The sequence below is a fragment of the Pan paniscus genome, chromosome 18, assembly GCF_029289425.2.
Source record: "Pan paniscus chromosome 18, NHGRI_mPanPan1-v2.0_pri, whole genome shotgun sequence".
Taxonomy (NCBI): Eukaryota; Metazoa; Chordata; class Mammalia; order Primates; family Hominidae; genus Pan; species Pan paniscus.
Genome location: NC_073267.2, coordinates 5,279,484 through 5,304,770, shown reverse-complemented (window position 1 = coordinate 5,304,770; position 25,287 = coordinate 5,279,484). Strand labels below are relative to the sequence as shown.

The 25,287-nt window shown below is 52.8% G+C and overlaps 1 protein-coding gene across 1 annotated transcript; it reads left to right on the top strand.

The window, feature by feature from the left end:
- Positions 1-8,524: 8,524 nt before the first annotated feature.
- ZNF500 (zinc finger protein 500) lies at positions 8,525-25,265 on the top strand. The gene is made up of 6 exons (XM_003815110.6): positions 8,525-8,699; positions 9,640-10,151; positions 12,950-13,133; positions 13,371-13,435; positions 15,072-15,168; positions 22,529-25,265. Exons 2-6 carry the CDS (start codon positions 9,738-9,740, stop codon positions 23,209-23,211), a joined length of 1,443 nt encoding a protein of 480 aa, XP_003815158.1. The 5' UTR covers positions 8,525-8,699; positions 9,640-9,737; the 3' UTR covers positions 23,212-25,265.
- Positions 25,266-25,287: the final 22 nt, after the last annotated feature.

The following is a 25,287-nucleotide window of genomic DNA, read 5'->3' as shown; positions in this document are numbered from 1 at the left end:
CCCAGAGCCAGACCCAAGTGACAAAGTCAGCTGTCCCGTCTGTCCCAGCCCCTTACTCCTGGCCCGGGGCTAGGCCCACAGGCCAAGAACACTTTCAAAATCGTTATCTTTGTGGCCTGATCTCTGGCTGTCTTACCTGATCTCTGTGTTCCACCATCCCCCACCTTCCTCATTCCCCTGCCCCAGGGGCCAGCATGGCCAGCAAACAGCTCCCACTGTGGAGCCTGGCAATGCCAGTGTGAAAATCCCAGCAGGCAAGTCAGTAACATATGCTCCCCTTGCCTCACTTTCCTCATCTGTAAAATGGGGATCATGGTACCAAGCACATAGCACGGTTGTTCAGACAAAATAAAATACTCCCTAGGATGTGCCGACCACAACCTGGAGAAATGGCATGAAGACAGAGGCTACATGATCAAGATGGAGCAGCAGTTCAGGGTGGAGGACCTACTGCAGAATGTGTGAGCTCCACAGCCCAGGGACTCTCCAGAAAGCTAGAAAATAGGCCGGGCGCGGTGCTCACACCTGAAATCCCAGCACTTTGGGAGGCCGAGGCGGGCAGATCACCTGAGGTTAGGAGTTCGAGACCAGCCTGGCCAACATGGTGAAACCCTGTCTGTCCTAAAAATATAAAAATTAGCCGGGCATGGTGGTACGCGCCTGTAATCCCAGCTACTCAGGAGGCCGAGGCAGAAGAATCACTTGAACCTGGCAGGTAGAGGTTGCAGTGAGCCGAGATCACACCATTGCACTTCAGCCTGGGCAACAGAGCGAGACTCCATCTCAAAAACAAAACAAAACAAAACAAAAATGCTAGAAAATAAATGGATTTCACAGAATCCCACACCATGGGGGCCAAAGCTACGTTAGTCATTAGTTTGGTAATAAAAGAAGGGGCTACCCCTCTAATCTAGGAAGCTGGGTGCAAGGTGAGCCTTCAACAAATGACAACAATGAGTAGCAGTTTTGTTCCAACTAAAAGTCACCTTCTCCCTGAAGCCCTCCTTGCCTTCCCCAGGCAACCCACTCACTGCCCCCTCTGAATGTGTGTCACCTAGTTTGTTTCCTGGTCAGTCTCCCCCATTAGGCTGGAAACATAGTGAGGGCAGAGATATGTCAGTTTCATCCCTGCATCCAGTGCATGGCAGGTGGTAAGAACACGGCTGCTGACTGAACAGAACGGACCCTGCATTGCCTGCCCTACAGTGATCTGCTGGTTGAATTCACAAACCAGCTTCTCCACCCACACCGCAGGCTGACTCCAGGACTGGGGAGCTTCCAGAACCCGTGGGCACTCAAACCACCCACGACCAACATCTGAGTTGGCTGAGACACTGGCCCACGTCACAGCACATCCCAAGGTTTAAGATTAGCCCTGGGCAATATGGAAACATCTACAGCATTTCAAAAGCACACACCCTTTGGCTCAGCCGTTGCATTTCTAGGAATACATCTCACAGACCAGGTTTCTCAACCTCTGCACCACCAGCACTTGTGCTAGATCATTCTATTTCTTCTCCTTCTTCTTCCTCTTCTTCCGCTTCTTCTTCTTCTTTTTGAGACAGGGTCTTGCTCTACTGCCCAGGTTGGAATGCGGTGGCTCAATCATAGTTCACTGCAGCCTCAACGTCTCAGGCCCAAGTGATCCTCCCACCTCAGCCTCCTGAGTAGCTGGGACTACAGGCACATGCCACCACACCCAGCTAATTTTTTTTTTTTTTTTTTTTGAGATGGAGTTTCGCTCTTGTCACCCAGACTGGAATGCAATGGCACAATATCGGCTCACTGCAACTCTGCCTCCCGGGTTCAAGAGATTGTCCCGCCTCAGCCTCCCTACTAGCTGGGATCATGGGTGCGTACCACCATGCCCGGCTAATTTTTGTATTTTTAGTAGAGACAGGGTTTCACCATGTTGGCCAGGCTGGTCTTGAACTCCTGGCTTCAGGTGATCTGCCCACCTCAGCCTCCTGAATAGCTGGGATTACAGGCTCCCGCCACCACACCCGGCTAATTTTTGTATTTTTAGTAGAGACGGGGTTTCACCATGTTGACTAGGCTGGTCTCAAACTCCTGACCTCATGATCCGCCCGTCTCGGCCTCCCAAAGTGCTGGGATTACAGGCATGAGCCACAGTGCCAGGCTTTTTTTTTTTTTTTTGAAAGTTAATCAAGAAGGCTGGGTCATGCCTGTGTAATCCCAGTACTTCGAGAGGCTGAGGTGGGCAGATCACCTGAAGCCGGGAGTTCAAGACCAGCCTGGCCAACATGGTGAAACCCTGTCTCTACTAAAAATACAAAAATTAGCCGGACATGGTGGCACGCACCCGTGATCCTAGCTACTAGGGAGGCTGAGGCGGGAGAATCGCTTGAACCTGGGAGATGGAGGTTACAGTGAGCCAAGATCGCACCACTGCACTCCTGCCTGGCCAATAGAGTGAGACTCTGCCTCAAAAAAAGTTTATTAAGAAAGCAAAGGGGCCGGGTGCGGTAGCTTATGCCTGTCATCCCAGCACTTTGGGAGGCCAAGGTGGGTGGATCACGAGGTCAGGAGATCGAGACCATCCTGGCTAACATGGTGAAACCCCGTCTCTACTAAAAATACAAAAAATTAGCCAGGCATGGTGGCGGGCGCCTGTAGTCCCAGCTACTCAGGAGGCTGAGGCAGGAGAATGGCGTGAACCTGGGAGGCGGAGCTTGCAGTGAGTGGAGATCACGCCACTGCGCTCCAGCCTGGGCGAGAGAACGAAACTCTGTCTCAAAAAAAAAAAAAAAAAAGAAAGAAAGAAAGCAAAGGAATAAAAGAATGACTACTCCACAGGCAAAGCAGCCAAAGATTTTTTTTCTTCTTTTGAGATGGGGTCTAACTGTCACTGAACCTGGAATTCCGTGGGCATGATCTCAGCTCACTGCAACCTCTGCCTCCTGGGCTCAAGCAATCCTCCCACCTCAGCCTCCCAAGTAGCTAGGACCACAGGTGCATACCACCATGCCCCGCTAATTTTTTTTTTTTTTGTATTTTTGGTAGAAACAGGGTTTTACAGTGTTGCCCAGGCTGGTCTCGACCTCCTGAGCTCAAGCCATCTGCCCGCCTCAGCCTCTGAAAATGCTGGGATTACAGGCTTGAGCCACCGCACTGGGCCCCTCAGCTAATTTTTATCTGGTGTTGTAGAGATAGAATCTCACTATGATGCCGATGCTGGTCATGAACTCCTGGGCTCAAGAGATCCTCCTGCTGCAGCTTCCCAAAGTGCTGGGATTACAGGCACGAGCCACCTCACCCAGTCTAGATCATTCTTTGTGGTGGGGACTGTCCTGTCCACTGTAGGATGTTTAGCAGCATCCCTGGCCTCCACCCACCAGACACCAGTAGCAACTCTCACTTTGTTGCTAATTAAAAATTATCCTGGGGCCAGGCACAGTGGCTCAAGTCTGTAATCCTGGCACTTTGGGAGGCCGAGGCGGGTGGATCACCTGAGGTCAGGAGTTTGAGACTGGCCTGGCCAAAATGGTGAAACCCCGTCTCTAGTAAAAATACAAAAATTAGCCGAACGTGGTGGCAGGCGCCCGTAATCCCAGCTACTCGGGAGGCTGAGGCAGGAGAATTGCTTGAACCCGGGAGGCAGAGGTGGCAGTGAGCCAAGATCGTGCCATTGCACTCCAGCCTGGGTGACAGAGCACGACTCTGTCTCAAAAAAAAAAAAAAAAAAAAAATTATCCAGGACAAGTCACATGTCCCCTGGGGGAAGCATAGCACCCCCACATTGTGCACCACTGACTGTTATGCGCATGTGTTAGGGGATCCCCCAAGGCTGTCCAGTGTTGTAAAGGAGGGGAAACAGCCTCCCTGGCCACCCAGAGCACTACATTCCATATGTTTTCACTTCTTGTGGCTGCTGTAACAAATTAGCACAAATGCAGAGGCTTAAAACAACACACGTTTATCCTCCTATAGCTCCAGAGGTCAGGAGTATGAGATCAATATCACTGGGCCAGAATCAAGGTGTCTACAGAGCCCTGCAGCCTCTGGAGGCTCTTTTTGAAGATTTAATTATTTTATTTTTGAGACAGGGTCTCTCTTTGTCACCCAGGCTGGAGTGCAGTGGCACAATCTCAGCTCATCACAACCTCCGCCTCCCAGGCTCAAGAAATCCTCCTGCCTCAGCCCCCCGAGTAGCTGGGATTAGAGGCGTGTACTACCCTGCCTGTCTAATTTTTGCATTTTTAGTAGAGATGGGGTTTCGCCCAGCCCCAGGCTGGTCTTGAACTCCTGGACTCAAGCGATCTGCCCTCCTCGGCCTCCTAAAGTGGTAGGATTACAAGTGTGAGCCACCACACCTGGCCTTCTAATTTTTCTTTTTTCTTTTTTTTGAGACGGAGTCTCGCTTTGTCACCCAGGCTGGAGGGCAGTGGCGCGATCTTGACTCACTGCAAGCTCCACCTTCTGGGTTCACGCCATTCTCCTGCCTCAGCCTCCCAAGTAGCTGGGACTACAGACGCTTGCCACCACGCCCGGCTAATTTTTTGTATTTTTAGTAGAGACGGGGTTTCACCGTGTTAGCCACGATGGTCTCGATCTCCTGACCTCGTGACCCACCTGCTTCGGCCTCCCAAAGTGCTGGGATTACAGGTGTGAGCCACCGTGCCTGGCTTTTTTTTTAAGACGGAATCTGGCTCTGTCGCCCAGGCTGGAGTGCAGTGGTGCAATCTCGGCTCACTGCAACCTCCGCCTCCCCGGTTCAAGCTGTTCTTCTACCTCAGCCTCCCTAGTAGCTGGGATTACAGGTGTGTGCCACTATGCCTGGCTAATTTTTTGTATTTTTAATAGAGACGGGGTTTTGCCATGTTGGCCAGGCTGGTCTTGAACTCCTGACCTCAAGTGATCTGCCTGCTTTGGCCTCCCAAAGTGCTGTGATTACAGGCGTGAGCCACCGCACCTGGCCTATTTAAGATTATTTATTAAAACATTTGGTAGGTTTTAATACTTCATGAATACAAATTCAAAATAATGGCTTTTGTTGTTGTTTTTTAAAAGCACATTAATGGCCAGGCGCGGTGGCTCACACCTGTAATTCCAGCACTTTGGGAGGCCAAGGAGGGTGGATCACCTGAGATCAGGAGTTCAAGACCAGCCTGGCCAACATGGTGAAGACCCGTCTCTACTGAAAATACAAAAATTAGCTGGGTGTGGTGGTGCATGCCTGTAATCCCAGGTACTTGGGAGGCTGAGGCAGGAGAATCGCTTGAACCCAGGAGGCGGAGGTCTCAGTGAGCCAAGATTGCGCCACTGCACTCCAGCCTGGGCAACAGTGAGAGTCTGTCTCAAAAAAAATATATAAAATAAAATAAGTAAAAATAAATATAAAAAATATAAATAAATATAAATACATAAATATATAAATTAAAAATAAATAAAAATCACATTAAAACTTGCAGTTTTTGCCCCCTGAACCTTCCCCCCATCACATCCCTCTTCAACTCTTGCCCCATCACCATCCTGAATTTGGTGTTTATCCAAGTCCCAAACATTTCTTTGAACCGCATACATGTCTCTAAATCATATGTAGAATTGTTTTGCATTTTCAAAATTTATGAAAATTGTATCATATTGCCACTTGCCTTTTTTTGCTTGGCATAGCCTCCGTGAGATTTATCCATCATTCTCCTGTTGACTAACATTTAGACTGTTTTCGGTTTTGCCATTACAAACAACACTGCCCTGAACATGGAGGTAGTCTTTATTACTTACAAAATTAGGACATATTAAGCCTATATGTGTCTGACGTTCTGTTCTGTCTCTTAACCATAATGGTGCCTACTGCAGGTGATGTTACCATCCCCATTTTACAAAGGACTTATCCTTGTCTCCCTCCTCCACCCCAAGCTAATCAACCACCAAGCACTGTTGAATGTGCTCCAGGAATCTTGGCCAGATCCTTGTCAGTGACTACCACCATCACTAGTTACCCCAACTCTGGACCACTCCAGGAGCTTCCAGCTAGTCTCACTGCTCCTCTCCAGTCTTTCTGAGATCTGTACTCCACAAAGCTTCTTATCTGATCACGATGCTATCCTACTTAAAACCCCAAACTCTATTGACTCCAAGGATAAAATCCTTAATCCTCACCAGAGTCTCCAAGTATGGTCAGGCCTTGCCCATCCCTCCAGCCACATCTCCCAATCTCTGGTCTCCATTCTGTCCCTCAAACGCACCGTGTTCTCTCCGGCCCCAGGACCTTTGCACTTTTCACTCCTGCTGTCTGGAATCCTCCCCACCGGTTCCCCAGGTTAACCCTAGACTGCTCAACTGTCACTTCCACCCTGAAGGTATCAGGTTCCCTCTTTTACGCCGCTTGGTAACATTTGCCAAAGAAGTGATTAAACAATTCTTCGTGCAATTTTGTCCACTGTATGCCTCTCATGGTAATTTTGTCCACTGTATGCCTCTCATGGCAAGCTCCATGAAAGCAGGCACCTGCCACCACTCCATCACCCGAGCGCCTAGTTAAGGGGGCAGTTGGGAGGACTCAACGTGCAGCCTTTATGCATTTATTATGCCTGGATGAATGGTCTTGAATGAGTCACAACCTTGAGGGTTAATGTCCCCCATTAACAGATATGGAAACTGAGGTTCAGGGCGCGCAAGGGAACCGCCCGCAGTCTCGACGACAAGGACGCTGCCAACGGGAGACTGCAGCCCCTTCCTCCGAGCCCCTGGCAGTGCCGCCACTTGAGGAGACCCTCCAAGCCGCCAACCCACCCCCTCTAGAGCGCCCAGGAATCTGCCTCCGGGGAGGGTGCGGGGCGCTCTGGGAAATGTAGTCCTGCCAGCTTCCTGAATCCGGAGTCCCCAACTTTTGTTTCCGGCGGGCTGAGTCCTAGCCGATGCTTTGGGAAAGACGCGCGAGATTCCGGGGGTAGATCCGGGATGCGAGGCGGGGCGCGCATGGGGGGCGGAGCTTGTGCGGGACGGGGCGTACGTTGAGTGTACGCCTGCTGTGTGTGCTGCGTTGCTGCTCACCCGAACTCGGTGCTGGGACTCTTTCCTGGGCACCCCAGGCAGAGGGAAACTCCGGATCATGTTCAACCAAAGAGGAAAAGCAGCGAGAATCCAGCATAGGAGACGGGCCTTAGGATGCCCAAGTTAGGATTAGGGGCAAACTACGTTAACCTGGTAGTTAGGAGCTGAAGTTCTGGAATCAAAGATTTGGGTTCCAATCCCATTTCTGTACTTCCTGTTTGACCTTCTCTGGGGGGTTCAATACTTAAAACTCTCAGAGCTTCAGGGTTTGGTTTGGTTTTGTTGAACCGGTAGGTCTAGTTATAGTACCTCTATTGCTAAATGAGGAAAAAACGAAGTACACATGTGTTTTGCTTGCTTGATGCTCAAGAATTGATGCGACCGGGAGCGGTGGCTTACTCCTGTAATCTCAGCACTTTGGGAGGCTGACGTGGGTGGATTGCTTGAGGCCGTTGGAGACCAGCCTGGGCAACATGGGGAAACCCCATCTCTACTAAAAATACAAAAATTAACCGGACCTCGTGGTTCGTGCCTGTAATCCCAACTATTCGGGAGGTTAGGTAGGAGAATTGCTTAAAACCAGGCGGCGGAGTTTGCTGTGAGCCAAGATCGAGCCAGTGCACTCTAGCCTGGGCGACAGAGTGAGACCCTGTCTCTAAATAAATAAATACATACATACAAGAATTGATACCTGGCTGGGCACACCTATAATCCTGACACTTTGGGAAGCTGAGGCGGGAAGATTGCTTGGGCCCAGGAGTTTGAGACCAGCCTAGGCACCATGGTGGGACTTCATCTCTAACAACAACAACAAAAATTGATGCCCATTATTATGTTGGCAGAAAGAAGCAGGCAGGACAAGGGATATTTGGGGTTGGACGTTGTTGGGGGCCCTCTTGGGGGAGGGTGGGCGCAAGCACTTGGCATCTCTTCCAGTTTTATCTTGAACAAGTTCAGCCTTTATTTATTTATTTATTTATTATTTATTTATTTATTGAGACGGAGTTTCGCTCTTGTTGCCCAGGCTGGAGGACAATGGCGGGATATCGGCTCACTGCAACCTTCGCCTTAGCCTCCTAAGTAGCTAGGATTACAGGCATGAACCACCACGCCCAGCTAATTTCGTATTTTTAGTAGAGACGGGGTTTCTCCACGTTGGTCAGGCTGGTCTCGAACTCCCGACCTCAGGTGATCCGCCCGCCTCGGCCTCCCAAAGTGCTAGGATTACAGGTGTTAGCCACCGTGCCCGGACGACTTTGCTGGCTTTAAAGATGGAGGAGGCGGCCAGAGGAGAGCGGAGCGGGTGTGGAAGAGTGACTGGGAAAGTGGCCCAGAGGCTGCAGAGTCGCCGCGCGCTCGCGCGGTCACCGAGGTGCTGGACTACGTTACCCACAATGCGTGCCTTTGAGGACCACATTAACCACAGTGCACGTCGCGGACCCGCCCACTCGGCCCTGTTGCCACGCCCCCAACAGCCGGCTTAGCCAATGGTGCCACGGCTACGTTACCCACAATGCCGCCTGCGGGCCCACCCACACGGCCTGGTTTGCACCCCTGGTTTAGGGTCTTCGGTCCCGGCTCTGGCGTCCCTGGCTGCGAAGCCTGAGGCCCGCAGTCCCACTCCCGCCGATACCCGCCGCTCCGGTCCTGCCCCGAACTGCCCACAGCCGGCAGCGCTTGCAGTGAGTGCGGGGGGCGCGGGGACGCGGGTCCCGGCCGAAGCTTCGATTTCGCGGCCCGCGCCAGCACCCGGGTCTGTGCCGCGGCCTCGGGTACTGCTCACCCTCCACCTGAGGGGTGAGACGGAAAAGCAGCCCGGCCTGGGGGTCCCAGCTCTCCCAGGACCCTGGAACTGGGGGGCTGTCGTGACCACCCACTCGGGGGTGCCGGACGGGGCCGCGTAGGGGCTTCAGGGTTCGCCAGACCTGGACACCCGGGATCAAGTTGAGGCAGAGTCTGCAGAAAGGGCCTACTTTTCATCAGATTTCCAAAGGAACCCCTTCCATATAGGACCCACTCTAATCATGGAAAATAACGATTCTCGAGCTCTGACCGCAAACATCCCTTTTAGATTGTTTTTGTTTGAGTCTCTCTCTGTCGCCCAGGCTGGAGTGCAGTGGCGCGATCTCAGTTCACTGCAACGTCCATCTCCCGGGTTCAAGCGATTCTCCTGTTTCAGCCTCCCGAGTTGCTGGGATTACAGATGTGCTACCACCATGTCGGGCTAATTTTTGTATTTTTTGTAGAGACAGGGTTCCACCACGTTGACCAGGTGGTCAACTCCTGACCTCACGTGATCTGCCCTCCTCTGCCTCCTAAAGTGCGGGGATTACAGGTGTCAGCTACTGCCCCCAGCCATCCCTTTTAGTTCTGTCAGCAACCTGTGTGTGTAGGTCCTGTTATCATCTCTGTTTGCCCAGTGAGGAAGCAAAGCCCAGAGCCCTTCAGTAAATTACCCGGGAATTAACAGGGGGTTAATAACAAAGATGACATTCATCCACTTCCTTTTCCTTTTCCATGGTGGGGTGAGCTGGCCTTCGAACCAGGGCAGGGGCTTCCCAGTCTAAAGGGCTTATCCAGCCCCAGGGCTGCCCTTCAGATGGTTTTATCGTCTCTCCACAGGGCCCTGAAAAAAACTCTCTTCCTGTGTCTGGCCAGAGGTATAGAGAGAGACAGGTTCAACTCTAAGGCCTGAAAAGGAACAAGGCCCACCGGAAGCAATGGCCACTGTCCCTGGCCTCCAGCCCCTGCCAACCTTGGAGCAGGACCTGGAACAGGACGAGATCCTGATTGTGAAGGTGGAGGAGGACTTCTGCTTGGAAGAGGAGCCCTCCGTGGAGACGGAGGACCCCAGCCCTGAGACTTTCCGCCAGCTCTTCCGGCTCTTCTGCTACCAGGAGGTGGCTGGGCCTCGGGAGGCCCTGAGCCGCCTCTGGGAGCTGTGCTGCCGCTGGCTGCGGCCGGAGCTGCGCACTAAGGAGCAGATCCTGGAGCTGCTGGTGCTGGAGCAGTTCCTGACTGTGCTGCCGGGGGAGATCCAGGCTCGGGTACGCGAGCAGCAGCCGGAGAGCGGTGAGGAGGCCGTGGTCCTCGTGGAAGGGCTGCAGCGGAAGCCCAGGAAACACAGGCAGCGGGTGAGGTGGGGGGCATTTTGACCCTCAGGTGAGGAAATGGGGCCCTGCTGCTGGGGTCTGCAGCTGGAGATTCCGTGGTCATTGGGTGACCAAGTGTGGCTGCCTGGCCCCTGAGCCCTTTTGAAGAAAGCAACTGCAAAAGATTTCTCAGCCTTGGCCAATGGGTGTCCACCCTTTGATTAACCTCATCCTACCCCAATAGCCCTTTATTAGCTAGTGCAGATGGTTTGTGAACACTGTCGTAGGATAGGCCAAACATGTTTTTTTTTTGAGACATAGTCTCGCTCTGTTGCCCAGGCTATGGTGGTGTGATCACCGCTCATTGCAGCCTCTACCTCCAGGCTTCAAGCAATCCTCCCACCTCAGCCTATTGAGTAGCTGGGACTACAGGCATGCACCACTACACCTGCTAATTTTGTGTATTTTTTGTAGAGACAGGGTTTCGTTATGTTGCCCAGACTGGTCTTGAACTCCTGGCCTCAAGTGATCCTCCCATCTTGGCCTCCCGAAGTGCTGGGATTACAGGCATAAGCCACTACGCCAGCCCCAAACATAGGTTTTGGTGGGAGAGAGGTCCGGCACCTTCCAAGGCAGGGAGTTGAAACTACCCCCAAAGTGGGAGAACACTGGGAAGAAAGACCAGGGGCATGGGGGGCACTTTGGTTAGAACCCCCAGAGGTTCTAGAGCTGTGCCATGCAAAACAGTAGCTGCCAGCCACATGTAGCTTTTTAAATTATAGCTATGTACATTTATTTTACTTTTTTTTTTTTTTTCTTTTTTTTTGAGATGGAGTCTCGCTCTGTCGCCCAGGCTGGAGTGCAGTGGCGCGATCTCGGCTCACTGCAAGCTCTGCCTCCCGGATTCACGCCATTCTCCTGCCTCAGCCTCCTCAGCAGCTGGGACTACAGGCGCCCGCCACCACGCCCGGCTAATTTTTTTGTATTTTTAGTAGAGACAGGGTTTCACCGTGTTAGCCAGGGTGGTCTGGATCTCCTGACCTCGTGATTCACCTGCCTCAGCCTCCCAAAGTGCTGGGATTACAGGCGTGAGCTACCACACCTAGCCCATTTATTTTACTTTTATTTTTGTGAGACAGAGTCTCTCTCTGTCGCCCAGGCTGGAGTGATTCTCGTGCCTCAGCCTCCCAAGTAGCTGGCATTACAGGGATCTGCCACCACGCCAGGCTGATTTTTCTATTTTTAGTAGAGACAGGGTTTTGCAATGTTGGCTAGGCTGGTCTCAAACTCCTGGCCTCAAGTGATCTGCCCGCCTCGGCCTCCCAAAGTGCTGGGATTACGGGCATGAGCCACTGTGCCCGGCCACTGTGTAGAATGTTAAATTAGTTCCTCAGTCACACTGACCACCTCTCAAGGGCTCAGTCGTCACACATGGCCAGTGGCTACTGTACTGGATGGCACAGACAGGACCCTTCTGACACACCGAAATCTCTATAGACAGTGCCTCTCCACCTCCTTCCAGCCCCATTTGAAGGAGCAGAGGAAGCCTCTTACTCATTCCTCCTGCTTCAGTTTCAGTCGTCGAACTCCTTGAGATTAGAAAGAAGTCCTGCCACCTGCTGTTTCAGTTCATTTTTCAGGGCCTTGCGTGGATGGGGCACATGGGCAGTGCTGACCAGCTGCCTTTCTTCCTGTGGCAGTGCTGCTGGCTGCACACTGCTGGCCTTTTGCAGCCAACAGAGGAGGCACATCCCCTAATGCTTGACCACAGCGTGAGCTGACCGCAGTCAGAAAATCCTGCCATCGTGGTGGCCAAGAAATCGGGGTTTCTTCCCAGCCGTCCAGCCTCTTTCCTGGCCACCACAACTTCAGTGTTTGGGGTTCCCGGCATGGCTTCCTTCTGTCACTGCACCGACACCTCTGCACACATGCCTCATGGCCATCACTGAGCTGAGAGGGGCAGGCTGTGCTCCCCAAGGGGACTACGCTCTCTTAGAGGTGTGGAATGTTGAATAAGAGGAAGCCTGAGATGGGTCCCTGACGCTGGGTTTGTAGTTGCCTAGGGATGTCTCTTGTCCAAGTGCTATTGCAGAGCTCAATTCTAAGACCCAATTTCATTCAACTCACCTTTCCTGGAATTAGGAAATAGATCATCTCAGAGCACCTGTTGATAATTTCTTTTTTTTTTTTCTTCCCTGAGACGGAGTCTCGCTCTGTTGCCCAGCCTGGAGTGCAGTGGCACGATCTCGGCTCACTGCAACCTGTACTTCCCGAGTTCAAGCGATTCTCCTGCCTCAGCCTCCCAACTACCTGGGATTACAAGCGTGCTGCCACCATGCCTTGCTAATTTTTGTATTTTTAGTAGAGATGGGGTTTCACCATGTTGGTTAGGCTGGTCTCGAACTCCTGGCCTCAGGTGATCCACCCACCTCGGCCTCCCAAAGTGCTGGAATTACAGGTGTGAGCCATTGCAGCTGGCCAGATAATTTCAAAAAATCTAGCAAATGCAGTTCTGTGAACTTCTGAAATTAGTCCAGCACTGACTCAGGGCTCTTCTGGCCCACGGTCTATCCCAGGGCCTATCAGGAGGACCAAGGAATAGAGGGTAAGAATGTGATGGGGAAACGATTGTGGTGACAGGGAGAGACCATGGAGTAGAGCAGGCTGGGAGCTGGCTGCAGGGAACACTGCCACACGGCTGGGCAGAGGGAGGGAGGCTGCAGACAGCCCGGGGGTGGGCAGCCGGCTGGGGTGCCTGAGATGAGGGGTGTGGGGCCCTGCGGGGATTTTTTCCTTCTGGCCTTCTGGGAGCTGGTGGGGAGATCACTGTCTGTGTGCAGGGCTCAGAGCTGCTTTCTGATGACGAGATGCCCCTCGGGATAGGGGGACAGTCCTTAAAACACCAGGCAGAGGCTCAGCCAGAGGATCTGTCCCTGGAGGAAGAGGCTCCATTCTCCAGCCAGCAGCCCCCAGCCCAGCTGAGCCACAGGCCACAGAGGGGCCCGCTGTTGTGGCCAGAGAGGGGTGAGTAGCACCCCTTTGGAGGAATGAGAAGTGGTGCAGGGGAGGGAGGTGAAGATGAATGGGGTGTGGACTGTGGCCAGGGCAGAGGCCTGCCTGGATGCAGGGTGCACAGGCTCTCCAGCAAGGAGTGGATCTTGGGTGGGCAGCCACCGGGCTGTTGGGGCCTTGGTGTGCAGGGGGCGGCAGGGGCAGTACTGGGTGAGCTGTGTGACTGGTGGTGACTCTGCTCCTTCCCAGGCCCTCCAGCTCCCCGGCATCAGGAGATGGCGTCAGCCTCGCCCTTCCTTTCGGCCTGGTCCCAGGTGAGTGGGATGCTTCTGGTCTGCAGCATCCTGGGGTCTGGCCCGACCTCCTGTGTGTCACACTTCCTTGTTAAGGGGACACCTCTCCTGGGGGCCAAGGTTTTGGATGTCAGAGGAGCTCTTCCCTGGAGTTTTCTCCCTTTGCTCCAACCCTGGAGTCACTTCCCCTGGCCTCCTGGGAAGTCTTTTCTTCTCTCCAGAGGCCATTTAAGTACTCGGCTGTGCCCGGAAGATTCTGCGGTCCAGCAGTGAGACAGGGTGGTGACTCCTACTCTGCTGGGCACAGGAATCTCTTGGGACTCTGGGGGAAAACACAGCTTCCTCCCACACCGCTGGGCTGGAATGGGAGTCTCCTTTGTTTGCTTGCTGGTTTTTTTGGTTTTTTTGTTTGTTTGTTTTGAGCCAAAGTCTGACTCTGTGCTCACGCTGGAGTGCAGTAGTGTGATCACGGCTCACTGCAGCCTTGACCTCCCAGGCTCAAGGGATCCTCCTGCCTCAGCCTCCTCAGTTAGTTGGGACTACAGGCATGTACCACCACACCCGGCTAGTTGTTTTTTTGTTGTTTTTTTTTTTATTGGGATACAGTCTTCGCTGTGCTGCCTAGGCTGGTCTTGAACTCCTGGGCTCAAGTGATCCTCTTGCCTAAGCCTCCCAAAGCACTGGGATTACAGGCATAAGCCACCATGCCTGGCCTGTTTTATTTTTATTTATTTATTTATAATTTTTATATATGTGTGTGTGTGTGTATGTGTATTTGCTTTGTTTTGTTTTGTTTTTGTTTTTTTGAGACAGAGTTTTGCTCTTGTTGCCCAGGCTGGAGTGCAATGGTGCGATCTCGGCTCACTGCAACCTCCGGCTCCTGGGTTCAAGCGATTTTCCTGCGTCAGCCTCCTGAGTAGCTGGGATTACAGGCACCCACCACCATGCCTGGCTAATTTTTTTTGTATTTTTAGTACAGATGGGGTTTCACCATGTTGGCCAGGCTGGTCTCGAGCTCCTGACCTCAGATGATCCACCTGCCTTGGCCTCCCAGTGTGCTGGGATTACAGGCGTGAGCCACCGCGCCCGGCCGAACATTTCCTTTAGACCCTCCCCGAAAACCCCCTAGACTCATTACCAGAGTCTCTACCTGTTTTTCCCTCAGCCTCTGGCAACCACAAAGCTCCTTCTTGTCTCTGTGAATTTGCCTGTTCTGGAAAGGGTTTGCTTGTTTTTTAATCATGCTTCTGGGTCAATCTGGTGCTACATCTGGGAGCCACTGGCCCAGAGGCATCCTGAAGTCCCCCGTCTGCCGCAATGGGGTCCTGGAGCTGGCTGGCCACGGAGCCAGGGGATGCTCTTGTCTCCCTGTGGAGCATGGGCCGCGGTGGCTGAGTGTGCAGTGGGTCCACCACTCCTCGTGGCGAATCTGTCCCTTCTCCAGTGGTGTCCCAGCTCTGCAGCAGTGGCGCATGGGAGCAGTGGGCGGAGACACCAGGACTCACCACTGCAACGAGAGTGGAGAAGACCAGCTGCACCACCAGGCTTGGCGCCAGCCTCGAGGGGCAGTGGCGGTGCAGCTCCCTGGGCCAGTGGCCTTAGTTGGGGAGGAGGCAGCTTGCTTGGGGCCAGGACTGAGTGGGGTGCGTTCTGGCAGGTGCCCGTGAACTTGGAGGACGTGGCTGTATACCTTTCTGGGGAGGAGCCAAGATGCCTGGACCCAGCTCAGCGGGACGCGCCGCTGGAGAATGAAGGTAACTTGCAAGTGACTGTGTCCTCTAGGGGGCTTGCCAAAAATAGGAACTGTCAGGCACCAGCTCCGGGGCTTGGTTCTGTTGGTCCAGTTGGCCTGGGGCGATCCTCCGTGGACAGGGCTACCCATATCCCTGCAGAGTCCCACCTGCAGGGCCTGCACAGCCACTTGGCCATGACTCAGGCAGATGCCCAGCACTGCCTTGCCATCCTGTTCTTCTGCCTCTGCCCCCTACATGCTGGTCCTACTTCACTTCAGCTTCCCTGTGCCCTCCTCTCAAGGGCAGAGCTGCTCCCACAGGACCTGGTTCTCCAGCCTCTCCCCATCGCACCGAGCACTGCCCTGCCTGTTACCCAGCACCGTCCCCTAAGCTCTTTCTCTGTCCGTTTGTCTCTTCCTGCCTTTCCTGATGCTGCTGAAGCCTTTTCTGGTTTTTTGTTTGCTTGTTTGTTTTGAGATGGAGTTTTGCTCTGTTGCCCAGGCTGGAGTGCAGTGGCACAACCTTGGCTCACTGCAACCTCCACCTCCTGGGTTCAAGCGATGCTCCCACCTCAGCCTCCCAAGTAGCTGGGATTACAGGTACTCGCCATCATGCCTGGCTAATTTTTGTATTATTAGTAGAGATGGGTTTCATCACCATGTTGGCCAGGCTGGTCTCGAAGTCCTGACTTCAGGTGATCCGCCGGCCTAGGCCTCCCAAAGTGCTGGGATGACAGGTGTGAGCCACCGTGCGTGGCCATGCTGAAGCCTTTTCTAACGACAGTGAGATGTCGCTTTGTATTAGGGTTCTTCTCCAGAGAAACAGAACCAACAGAAGATACACACACACACAGATTTATTTTAAGGAATGGGTACTTAGACAGCTCCCTTGGTTGCTTACAGAAGTTGACAAGTCTGAAATCTGCAGGCCAGGCGAGCAGGCTGGAAGCTTAGGATTTCTGTGCCACAGTCTTGAGGCAGACTTCCTTCTTTGGGAAACCTCCAGAATTTTTTTCCTTTTTAAGGCTGAAGAATATACCATTGTAAATAATGCTGCAGTGAACGTGGGTGTACAAGTGTATCTCTGATCAACTCTGCTTTCCGTTCCTGGGTGGATGTATCCAGCAGTGGGATGGCTGGAGCATATGTGGTCATTCTGTGTTGAGTTTTTTGAGGAGCCGCCATGCTGTTTTCCACAGCATCTGCACCATCGTATGCACCCAGCAAGAGTGCACAAGGGTTCCAGTTTCTCCACATCCATACCAGCGGTTGTTATTTTCAGGGTTTTTTTTTTTTTGAGATGAAGTCTTGCTCTGTTGCCCAGGCTGGAGTGGAGTGGCACAATCTCAGCTCAGCTCACTGCAACCTCCGCCTTCCGGGTTCAAGCGATTCTCCTGCCTCAGCCTCCCAAGTAGCTCGGATTACAGATGTGCGCCACCATACCCGGCTAATTTTTCTATTTTTAGTAGAGCTGGGTTTACCATGTTGGCCAAGCTGGTCTCGAATTCCTGATCTCAAGTAATCTGCCTGCCTCAGCCTCCCTAAGTGCTGGGATTACAGGCGTGAGCTACCGCACCTAGCCTGATTTGGAAATATTTTCTCCTATTTTGTGTGTTGCATTTTCATTTTGTTGGTAGCATCCTTTCATGCACAAAAGTTTTTGGTTCTAGCGTCCAGTTGATCGTTTTTTTCTTTTGTTGCCTATGAAGAGTTTTAGATGATGTTGTATGGGTCTCTGGTTGGTCAGCAGCAGCTTTGGTGACAGGCATCCAGAGCAGGGGTTCTCCACCCGGGGCAATCTTGTCCCCCAGAGGACATCTGTCCATGAGTTGGAGACATTTTTGGTTGTCACGACCCTGGGGTTGTCACTGATGAAAGTGATTATTTGTTGAGCAGAAGGTGGGGACGCTGCCCAACCTCCTGCGGTGCACAGGGCGGCCGCATCAGAGACAGCCCGGGCCAGGTCCCATGGACACCACCTGCACCGTGATTGAGGAACCCTGATCTGAAGATCTCTGAGCGCACATTACCTGTGGTCCAGTTCATTCCCTGTGCAAAAGGCAGAAGTCAAAAGGGAAAGAATTTGCCAGCCCTCCCGGCTCCCAAGTGGTTACGTGGAATCCTCAGAAGGGAAGGAATGAGATTCTGCCCAGCTCTGTCACCAGCTCCTGGAGCCCAGACACAGCTTCCCTCTCAGGGTCACAGGCATGTGTTTGGGTTTTACTTACCCGGCGCCAGAGCCTATGGTAAAAAGGTCTGTGGGGCCGAGGAAAGTTGGATCTATTTGATCTTGCTTAAAAAAAAAAATGGCCAGGCACGGTGACTCACACCTGTAATCCCAGCAGTTTGGGAAGCCGAGGCGAGTGTTTATCACCTGAGGTCAGGAGTTCGAGTCCAGCCTGGCCAACATGGTGAAACCCTGTCTCTATTAAAAATACAAGAATTAGGCGTGGTGGCGGGTGCCTATAATCCCAGCTACTTGGGAGGCTGAGGCAGGAGAATAGCTTGAACCCAGGAGGCGGAGATTGCAGTAAGCCAAGATCACGCCATTGCACTCCAGCCTGGGCAACAAGAGCGAAACTCTGTCTCAAAAAAAAAAAAAAAAAAAAAATTGGCCGGCGCGGTGGCTCACACCTGTAATCCCAGCACTTCCAGAGGCCTTGAGGCGGGTGGATCATGAGGTCAGGAGATCGAGTCCATCCTGGCCAACATGATGAAACCCTGTCTCTCCTAAAAAATACAAAAATTAGCTGGGCCTGGTGGTACTCATCTGTAGTCCCAGGTACTCGGGAGGCTGAGGCAGGAGAATCGCTTGAACCCGGGAGGCGGAGGTTGCAGTGAGCCGAGATCACACCACTGCACTCCAGTCTGGGCAACAGAGCAAGACTCCGTCTCCAAAAAACAAAAACAAAAACGGGCCGGGCATGGTGGCTCATGCCTGTAATCCCAGCACCTTGAGAGGTCAAGGCGGGTAGATTGCTCGAGTCCAGGAGTTCAAGACCAGCCTGAGCAATATGGAGAAACCTTGTCTCTACAAAAAAATGCAAAAGTGGTGCATGCCTGTAGTCCCAGCTGCTTGAGAGGCTGAGGTGGGAGGAACGCTTGAGCTTGGGAGGTCAAGGCTGCAGTAAGCTGTGATCATACCACTGCACCCCAGCCTGGGCAACAGAGTGAGACTCTGTCTCAAAAAAACAAATTAGGTTGGTACCTGGCCTCAAAGTTTTTACATTTTTTAATGAGATGAAATTCACGGGCAACCCATTCGGGTCCCCTTCCACACTGTGGAAACTTTGTTCTTTCACTCTTCATAATAAATCTTGCTGCTGCTCAAAAAAAAAGAAACTCACATAACATAAAATTAGCCATATTTCAGTAAACGGTTCAGTGGCGTTTAGTATCTTCACAGTGTTGTACAATCATCACCTTCATCTAGTTCCAAAACTTTTTTTTTCTTTTTTTGAGACAGAGTCTCACTCTGTCACCCAGGTTGGAGTGCAGTAGCACAATTTTGACTCACTGCAGCTTCAACCTCCCCAGGCTCAGGTGATTCTACCACCTCAGCCTCCCGAGTAGCTGGTACCACAGGTCAATGCCACCGTGCCCAGCTAATTTTGAAAAAATTTTTGGGCCGGGCACGGTGTCTCACGTCTGTAATCCCAGCACTTTGGGAGGCCAAGGCGGGTGGATCACGAGGTCAAGAGATCGAGACCATCCTGGCCGGCATGGTGAAACCCCATCTCTACTAAAAATACAAAAAAATTAGCCGGGTGTGGTGGCATGCACCTATAGTCCCAGCTACTCAGAGGCTGAGGCAGGAGAATCGCTTGAACCCAGGAGGCGGAGGTTGCAGTGAGCTGAGATCGCGCCATTACACACCAGCCTGGGCGACAAAAATTTTTTGATAGAGATGGAGTCTCACTGTGTTACCCGGGCTCAAAAACATTTTTTTTTCTTAATTGAGATGGAGTTTCACTCTGTCACCCAGGTTGGATTGCAGTGGCATGATCTCGGCTCACTGCAACCTCCATCTCCTGGGTTCAAGCAATTCTCGTGCCTTAGCCTCCCAAGTAGCTGGGATTACAGGTGTGCATCACCACACCTGGCTAATTTTTGTATTTTTAGTAGAGACAGCGTTTTACCATGTTGGTCAGGCTGGTCTTGAACTCCTGATCTTGTGATCTGCCCGCCTCGGCCTCCCAATATTTTTTCTATTTTTAGTAGAGACAGTGCTTTGCCATGTTGGCGAGAACTCCTGACGTCAAATGATCAGCCCGCATCGGCATTTCAGAGTGCTGGTATTACAGGCGTGAGCTATCACGCCTGGCCCTCAAAAACATTTTTTATCATGCTAAATGGAAACCTCGTACCCAACAAGCAGTTTCTCCCCATTTCCCCTCCCCTAGCCTCTGGCAGCCACCTGTCTGCTCTGTCTCTGGGTGTGCCTATTCTGGTTATCTTCTGTAAAGGGAATCGTGCAGGGACTGTCCTTTGGTGACTGGCTTCTTTTACTCAGTGTCATGTGTTCCTGGGTCATCTGTGCTATGGCATGTGTCAGTGCTTCCTTTTCATGGCTGAATAGTATTCCACTGTATGGATAGACCACGTTTTGTTGATCCATTTTCGTAGATGGACATTTGGGTGATTTCCATTTTTTGGCTACTGTGAAGAGTGCTGTCGTGAACATTTATGTACACATTTTTGTTTGAGGACATGTTTTCAGTTTTCTTGGGTGTGTACCTAGGAGTAAAGTCATTGGCTCATATAATGACTCTTGTTTACCTTTTGATGAGCTGCCAGACTCAGTCTCTTTTAAAAATATTTGTACGGCCAGGCATGGTGGCTCACCCCTGTGATCTCAGCACTTTGGGAGGCCAAGGCGGTTGGGTCACCTGAGGTCAGGAGTTCGAGACCAGCCTGGCCAACATGGTGAAACTCTATCTCTACTAAAAATACAAAAATTGGCTGGGCGTGGTGGCTCACGCCTGTAATCCCAGCTACTCGGGAGCCTGAGGTAGGAGAATCGCTTGAACCTGGGAGGCAGAGGTTACAGTGAGCGGAGATCACACCACTGCACTCCAGCCTGGAAGAAAGAGCGAGACTCCATCTCAAAAATAAATAAATAAATAAAAATATTTTTACAACAAGGCTGGGTGCTGTGGCTCACGCCTATATCTCAGCACTTTGGGAGGCTGAGGTGGGAGGATCACTTGAGGTCAGGAGTTTGAGGCCAGCCTGGGCAATATAGTGAGGCCCTGTGTATTAGGTCATTCTCGCATTGCTGTAAAGAAATACCTGAGACCTGGTAATTTATAAAGAAAAAAGGTTTAATTGGCTGTACAGAAAGCATGATGCTGGTGTCTGCTCAGCTTTTGGGGAGGCCTCAGGAAGCTTCCAGTCATGGTGGAAAGCAGAGAGGGAGCAGGCATGTCTCACATGGCTGGAGCAGGAGCAAAGGAGCGAGGGGAGGTGCCACTCACTTTTAATCGACCACATCTCACGGGAACTCACTCACTATTGTCAGGACAGTACCAAGAGGATGGTGCCAAACCATTCATGAGAAATCTGCCTCCATGACCCACTCACCTCCCACCAGGCCCCACCTCCACATTGGGGATTACAGTCTGACATGAGATTTGGGTGAGGACATAGATCGAAACCATATCACCCTGTCTTTAAAATAAATAAATAAAATATTATTATAGCAGGCCAATGAGGTGGTTCCAATCCTCCTCTCAGTTTTATTTATTTTCTTTTTTTTTTTTTATTTTTATTTTTTTGAGACAGAGTCTCGCTCTGTCGCCCAGGCTGGAGTGCAGTGGCACGATCTTGGCTCACTGCAACTTCTGCCTCCCGAGTTCAAGCGATTCTCTTGCCTCAGCCTCCCAAGTAGCTGGGATTACAGGCACCCACCACTACCCCCAACTAATTTTTTTATTTTTAATAAAATAAAACGGGGTTTCACCATGTTGGCCAGGCTGGTCTCAAACTCCTGACCTCAAGTGATCCGCCTTCCTCGGCCTCCCAAAGTGCTTGGATTACAGGCATGAGCCACCATGCCCGGCCTCCTCTCAGTTTTATAGATGTGGAATTTGAGGCTCAGTACGTGCCAAACCCACCTTCGGCTATCTGGAAGTTGGTCCTGGAGATGGGAGGGGAGGGCAAGAAGGATTCGCCCAGGAGGTCTGGGGCTGGGAGTGTCTTAAAGTGGACATTTCCAAGGGCAGTGGGTGGTTCTGTCCCTCCCCTGTGAGGTCAGCATGGCGTGTGCCTACCATGCGCAGAGCCTCTTGCAGGACTGCTATGAAGACGGCTGCTCCCCCAGCCCCCCAGGCACCCCGGTGCACTTTGTGCTACCAGGTCGCCGGCTGCAGTCACCCTCATGCTGCAAAGGAAGAGCAGAGAAGTCAAGGGCTTTTTCCTGAAAGGGGCAAAGCCTGGATCATTCCAGGCCCCTCTCCCTGTTCTCCTGTCCTGTTGGTGGTGGCTCTAGAACCTGGATCTGCAGAGGGGCCTCAGGGGCCACACCAAGTACGACAAGGGAGGTCCAGTGGCTGGGAGCCACGACTGCTCTGCTCAGCCAGAACAGCCCAGAGCAGGGCTTCTCCACCTTGGTGCTGCTGGCATTTGGGCCAGATGGCTCTCCACGTGGGGCTGCCTGTGCTGGGCGGGAGGTTTTCCAGCAGCCCTGGCCCCTGCCCACTAGAGGCCATTTACAACCCCCTCCCCAGACACAACAAAAATGTCTCCAGACCTTGCCACCGGGTGGGAACCCCTGGCTTAGAGGATACAGCAGAGTGCAGAGCTTGATGGCCCTCACTCTGTAACTTAGCAGCCCGGTGATTCTGGGTAAGTTTCTTAACACTTGTGTGCCTCGGTTTCCCCATCTGCAGGATGGAGATGGTAACAGCACTGACCCACTGGGTTATTGTGATGGTCAAGTGCGTTCCTGTTTGTTTGTTTTATTGATTGTTTAGTTTTTGAAACAGGGTCTCACGCCGTCACCCGGGCTGGAATGCAGTGGCGCGATCACAGCTCACTGCAGCCTTGACCTCCTAGACTCAAGTGATCCTCCGACCTCAGCCTCCTGAGTAGCTAGGACTACAGGCACACACCACCATGCCCAGCTAGTTTTGTTTATTTTCTGTAGAGATGAGATCTCACTGCGTTGCCCAAGCTGGTCTTGAACTCCTGGGCTCAAGCAATCCTCCCACTTCAGCCTTCCAAAGTGCTGGGATTATAGGCATGAGCCACAGTGCCCAGCCCCTGCTAAATGTTTTGTAGGGGAACTTTAGGAGCCCTGTGAGGCCTTCATTTTCCTATTAGAAGGATTTCCCTTGCCCTCTTGCTGTGAGTTCCTAGAGATCATGCTTTCTCTGTCTCAGGACCTGGGATCCAGTTGGAGGACGGCGGTGAAGGCAGGGAGGATGCCCCGGTGAGAATGGAGTGGTACCGAGTGCTCTCGGCACGATGCCAGGGGCCTGGCCACCTGCTCCCAGGTCAGAGGCCAGCCCCAGTCAGGGGCTTGGTCAGGCCTGATCAGCCAAGAGGCGGCCCCCCACCAGGAAGACGGGCTTCCCATGGGGCTGACAAGCCGTACACCTGCCCGGAATGTGGCAAAGGCTTCAGCAAGACGTCCCACTTGACCAAGCACCAGCGCACACACACGGGCGAGCGGCCTTACAAGTGCCTAGTCTGTGGGAAGGGCTTTAGCGACCGCTCCAACTTCAGCACACACCAGAGGGTGCACACGGGCGAGAAGCCCTACCCGTGCCCCGAGTGTGGGAAGCGCTTCAGCCAGAGCTCCAGCCTGGTCATCCACCGCAGGACGCACAGCGGGGAGCGGCCCTATGCCTGCACCCAGTGCGGGAAGCGCTTCAACAACAGCTCGCACTTCAGCGCCCACCGCCGGACGCACACAGGTGAGAAGCCCTACACCTGCCCGGCCTGTGGCCGGGGCTTCCGCCGGGGCACCGACCTGCACAAGCACCAGCGGACCCACATGGGGGCAGGCTCCTTGCCGACGCTCCAGCCGGTGGCTCCTGGAGGCCCCAGTGCCAAAGCCTGATCACCATGCCTGAAACTCCCTTTCCAGGACTCTCATCCCTGGGCACAGAATTCAGGAAACTGCTAGACAGCCTGGTCCGAAAGCATTGCCAGCTGCCTGTTTCCTCCCATGGCCCAGTATGAGGCCAGCAGGGGACATTTGGGATGCCCAGGCCGCAGAGGAAGCTGGGCACTGGGTGCAGAACAAGGGCAAGGACAGGCTCTGAGTGTCCAGTGGCAGCCAGAACAGGTGACACAGAGCAGGGGCTTCAGCCACAGAGACACACTCAGGAGGCCAGAAGCCGACACTCAAGGTGTTCGTGGGGCTGGCTCCTGAAGGGCCTGGGAGGGTCCATCAGCTGCCTCCAGCATCCAGTGGCTGCTGGCATACAGCCTCATCCCCATGTCCCAACCCCTCTCCTGTGTGTCTGTGACCCTGTGCGCTGTCTCTGTGTGTACCCCCCACCTGCTCCCCCCCCCCCTTTTTTTTTTTTTGAGACGGGGCCTTGCTGTGTCCCCCAGGCGGGAATACAGTGCCATGATCATAGCTCACTGCAGCCTCGAATCCCTGGGCTCAAGTGTTCCTCCTGCCTCATCCTCCTGAGTAGCTGGGGTTACAGGTGTGTGCCGCCATGCCCAGTCTCTTTTTTGGTAGGGCCACCACTCACTGGGTTTAGGGTCCCCCAATACACTGTGACCTCATCTTAACTAATTATATCGTCAAAACCCGTGTTTCCAAATAAGGTCACATTCTGAGGTCTGGGTGCACATGAATTTGAGGGACCCCTCGTCTGCTGCAGGGAGCCCTGCTGTACCCCAGCCTTCCCAGGACGTGGTCTCCAGCTTCTTCATCCTGCCAGAGTTTCCAAATGGAGCCCGGGGCTCTGCAGCATTCCAGTCCCCTTTGCAGATCCATAGCTGCTCTGCAGGGCGGAAGACACCTGGGGCGGGAAAGCACCCCTGAGTTCCATCTTCCTGACATGTCGCCTGGGATATGACGGGCCTGACACCTCCCCAGGGCCGGGGCCCAGGGCTGCCTTTGCTCCTGGCCCCTTAGTGTCTGGAATGTGGCCTTCCATGGTTGCCCCACTTTGTCTTTCTAAGGTAAGAAGCCTTCACCTTCCAGCTTTTGTCTGGCCTGTGCTGCGTGGGAGCCACTGGTCTGTGCACATCCACGGTGGGTGAGTGGCCGAGACAAGCAGTGTGATAGAGTCCTTGGTGGGTTTAGTCATCTCGGAAGTCGTAGGGCAGCTATGGAAACCACTGGGTTCTGGAACGTTCCAGCCAGGCAGTGGTTGTTCCTTATAGGTAGGTGGCCTTGGCCTTCATCCCAGCCTGGGATGCTCCATTGCATTTGTCACCTATTCACTGTATATACGTGCACATTTGACCTTTTGGCACAGCCCAGGTTCCAGGTGTGTGACCTGCCCTTTTCTCATTCCCTTAACTGACATTATTTAGTGTCAGAGGCCGAGCACAGTGGCTCCCACCTATAATCCTAGCACTTTGGGAGGCCAAGGCGGGTGGATTGCTTGAGCCCAGGAGTTCAAGAGCAGCCTGGGCAATATAGAAAGACCTCTTCCCTACCAAAAAAAAAAAAAAAAGGCCAGGTGCAGTGGCTCACGCTTGTAATCTCAGCACTTTGGGAGGCTGAGGCAGGTGGATCACAAGGTCAGGAGATCGAGACCATCCTGGCCAACATGGTGAAACCCCATCTCTACTAAAAACACAAAAATTAGCTGGGCATGGTAGCGTGGCGCGTGCCTGTAGTCCCAGCTACTCGGGAAGCTGAGGCAAGAGAATCACTTGAACCAGGGAGGCGGAGTTTGCAGTGAGCCGAGATCGCACCGTTGTACTCCAGCCTGGTGATAGAACGAGACTCCACAAAAAAAAAAAATTAGCCAGGCATGATGGGGTGTGCCTGTAGTCCCAGCTACTTGAGAGGCTGAGGCTGGAGGATCAGTTGAGCCCAGGAAGTTGAGGCTGCAGTGAGCTGTGATTGTGCCACTGCACTCATCCTGGAAGACAGAGTGAGACCCTGTCTCAGATAAAATAAACAATTTTTTTTTTAAGTCATTGCTTCTGGCCCCTGTGTGCT

Excerpts from the sequence above, each read along its gene's own strand:
- ZNF500 (XM_003815110.6), top strand. The coding sequence starts at position 9,738 with ATGGCCACTGTCCCTGGCCTCCAGCCCCTGCCAACCTTGGAGCAGGAC. Across the intron at positions 13,436-15,071 it reads TCCTTTCGGCCTGGTCCCAG|GTGCCCGTGAACTTGGAGGA; the intron begins GTGAGTGGGATG and ends GCGTTCTGGCAG. Across the intron at positions 15,169-22,528 it reads CGCGCCGCTGGAGAATGAAG|GACCTGGGATCCAGTTGGAG; the intron begins GTAACTTGCAAG and ends TCTCTGTCTCAG.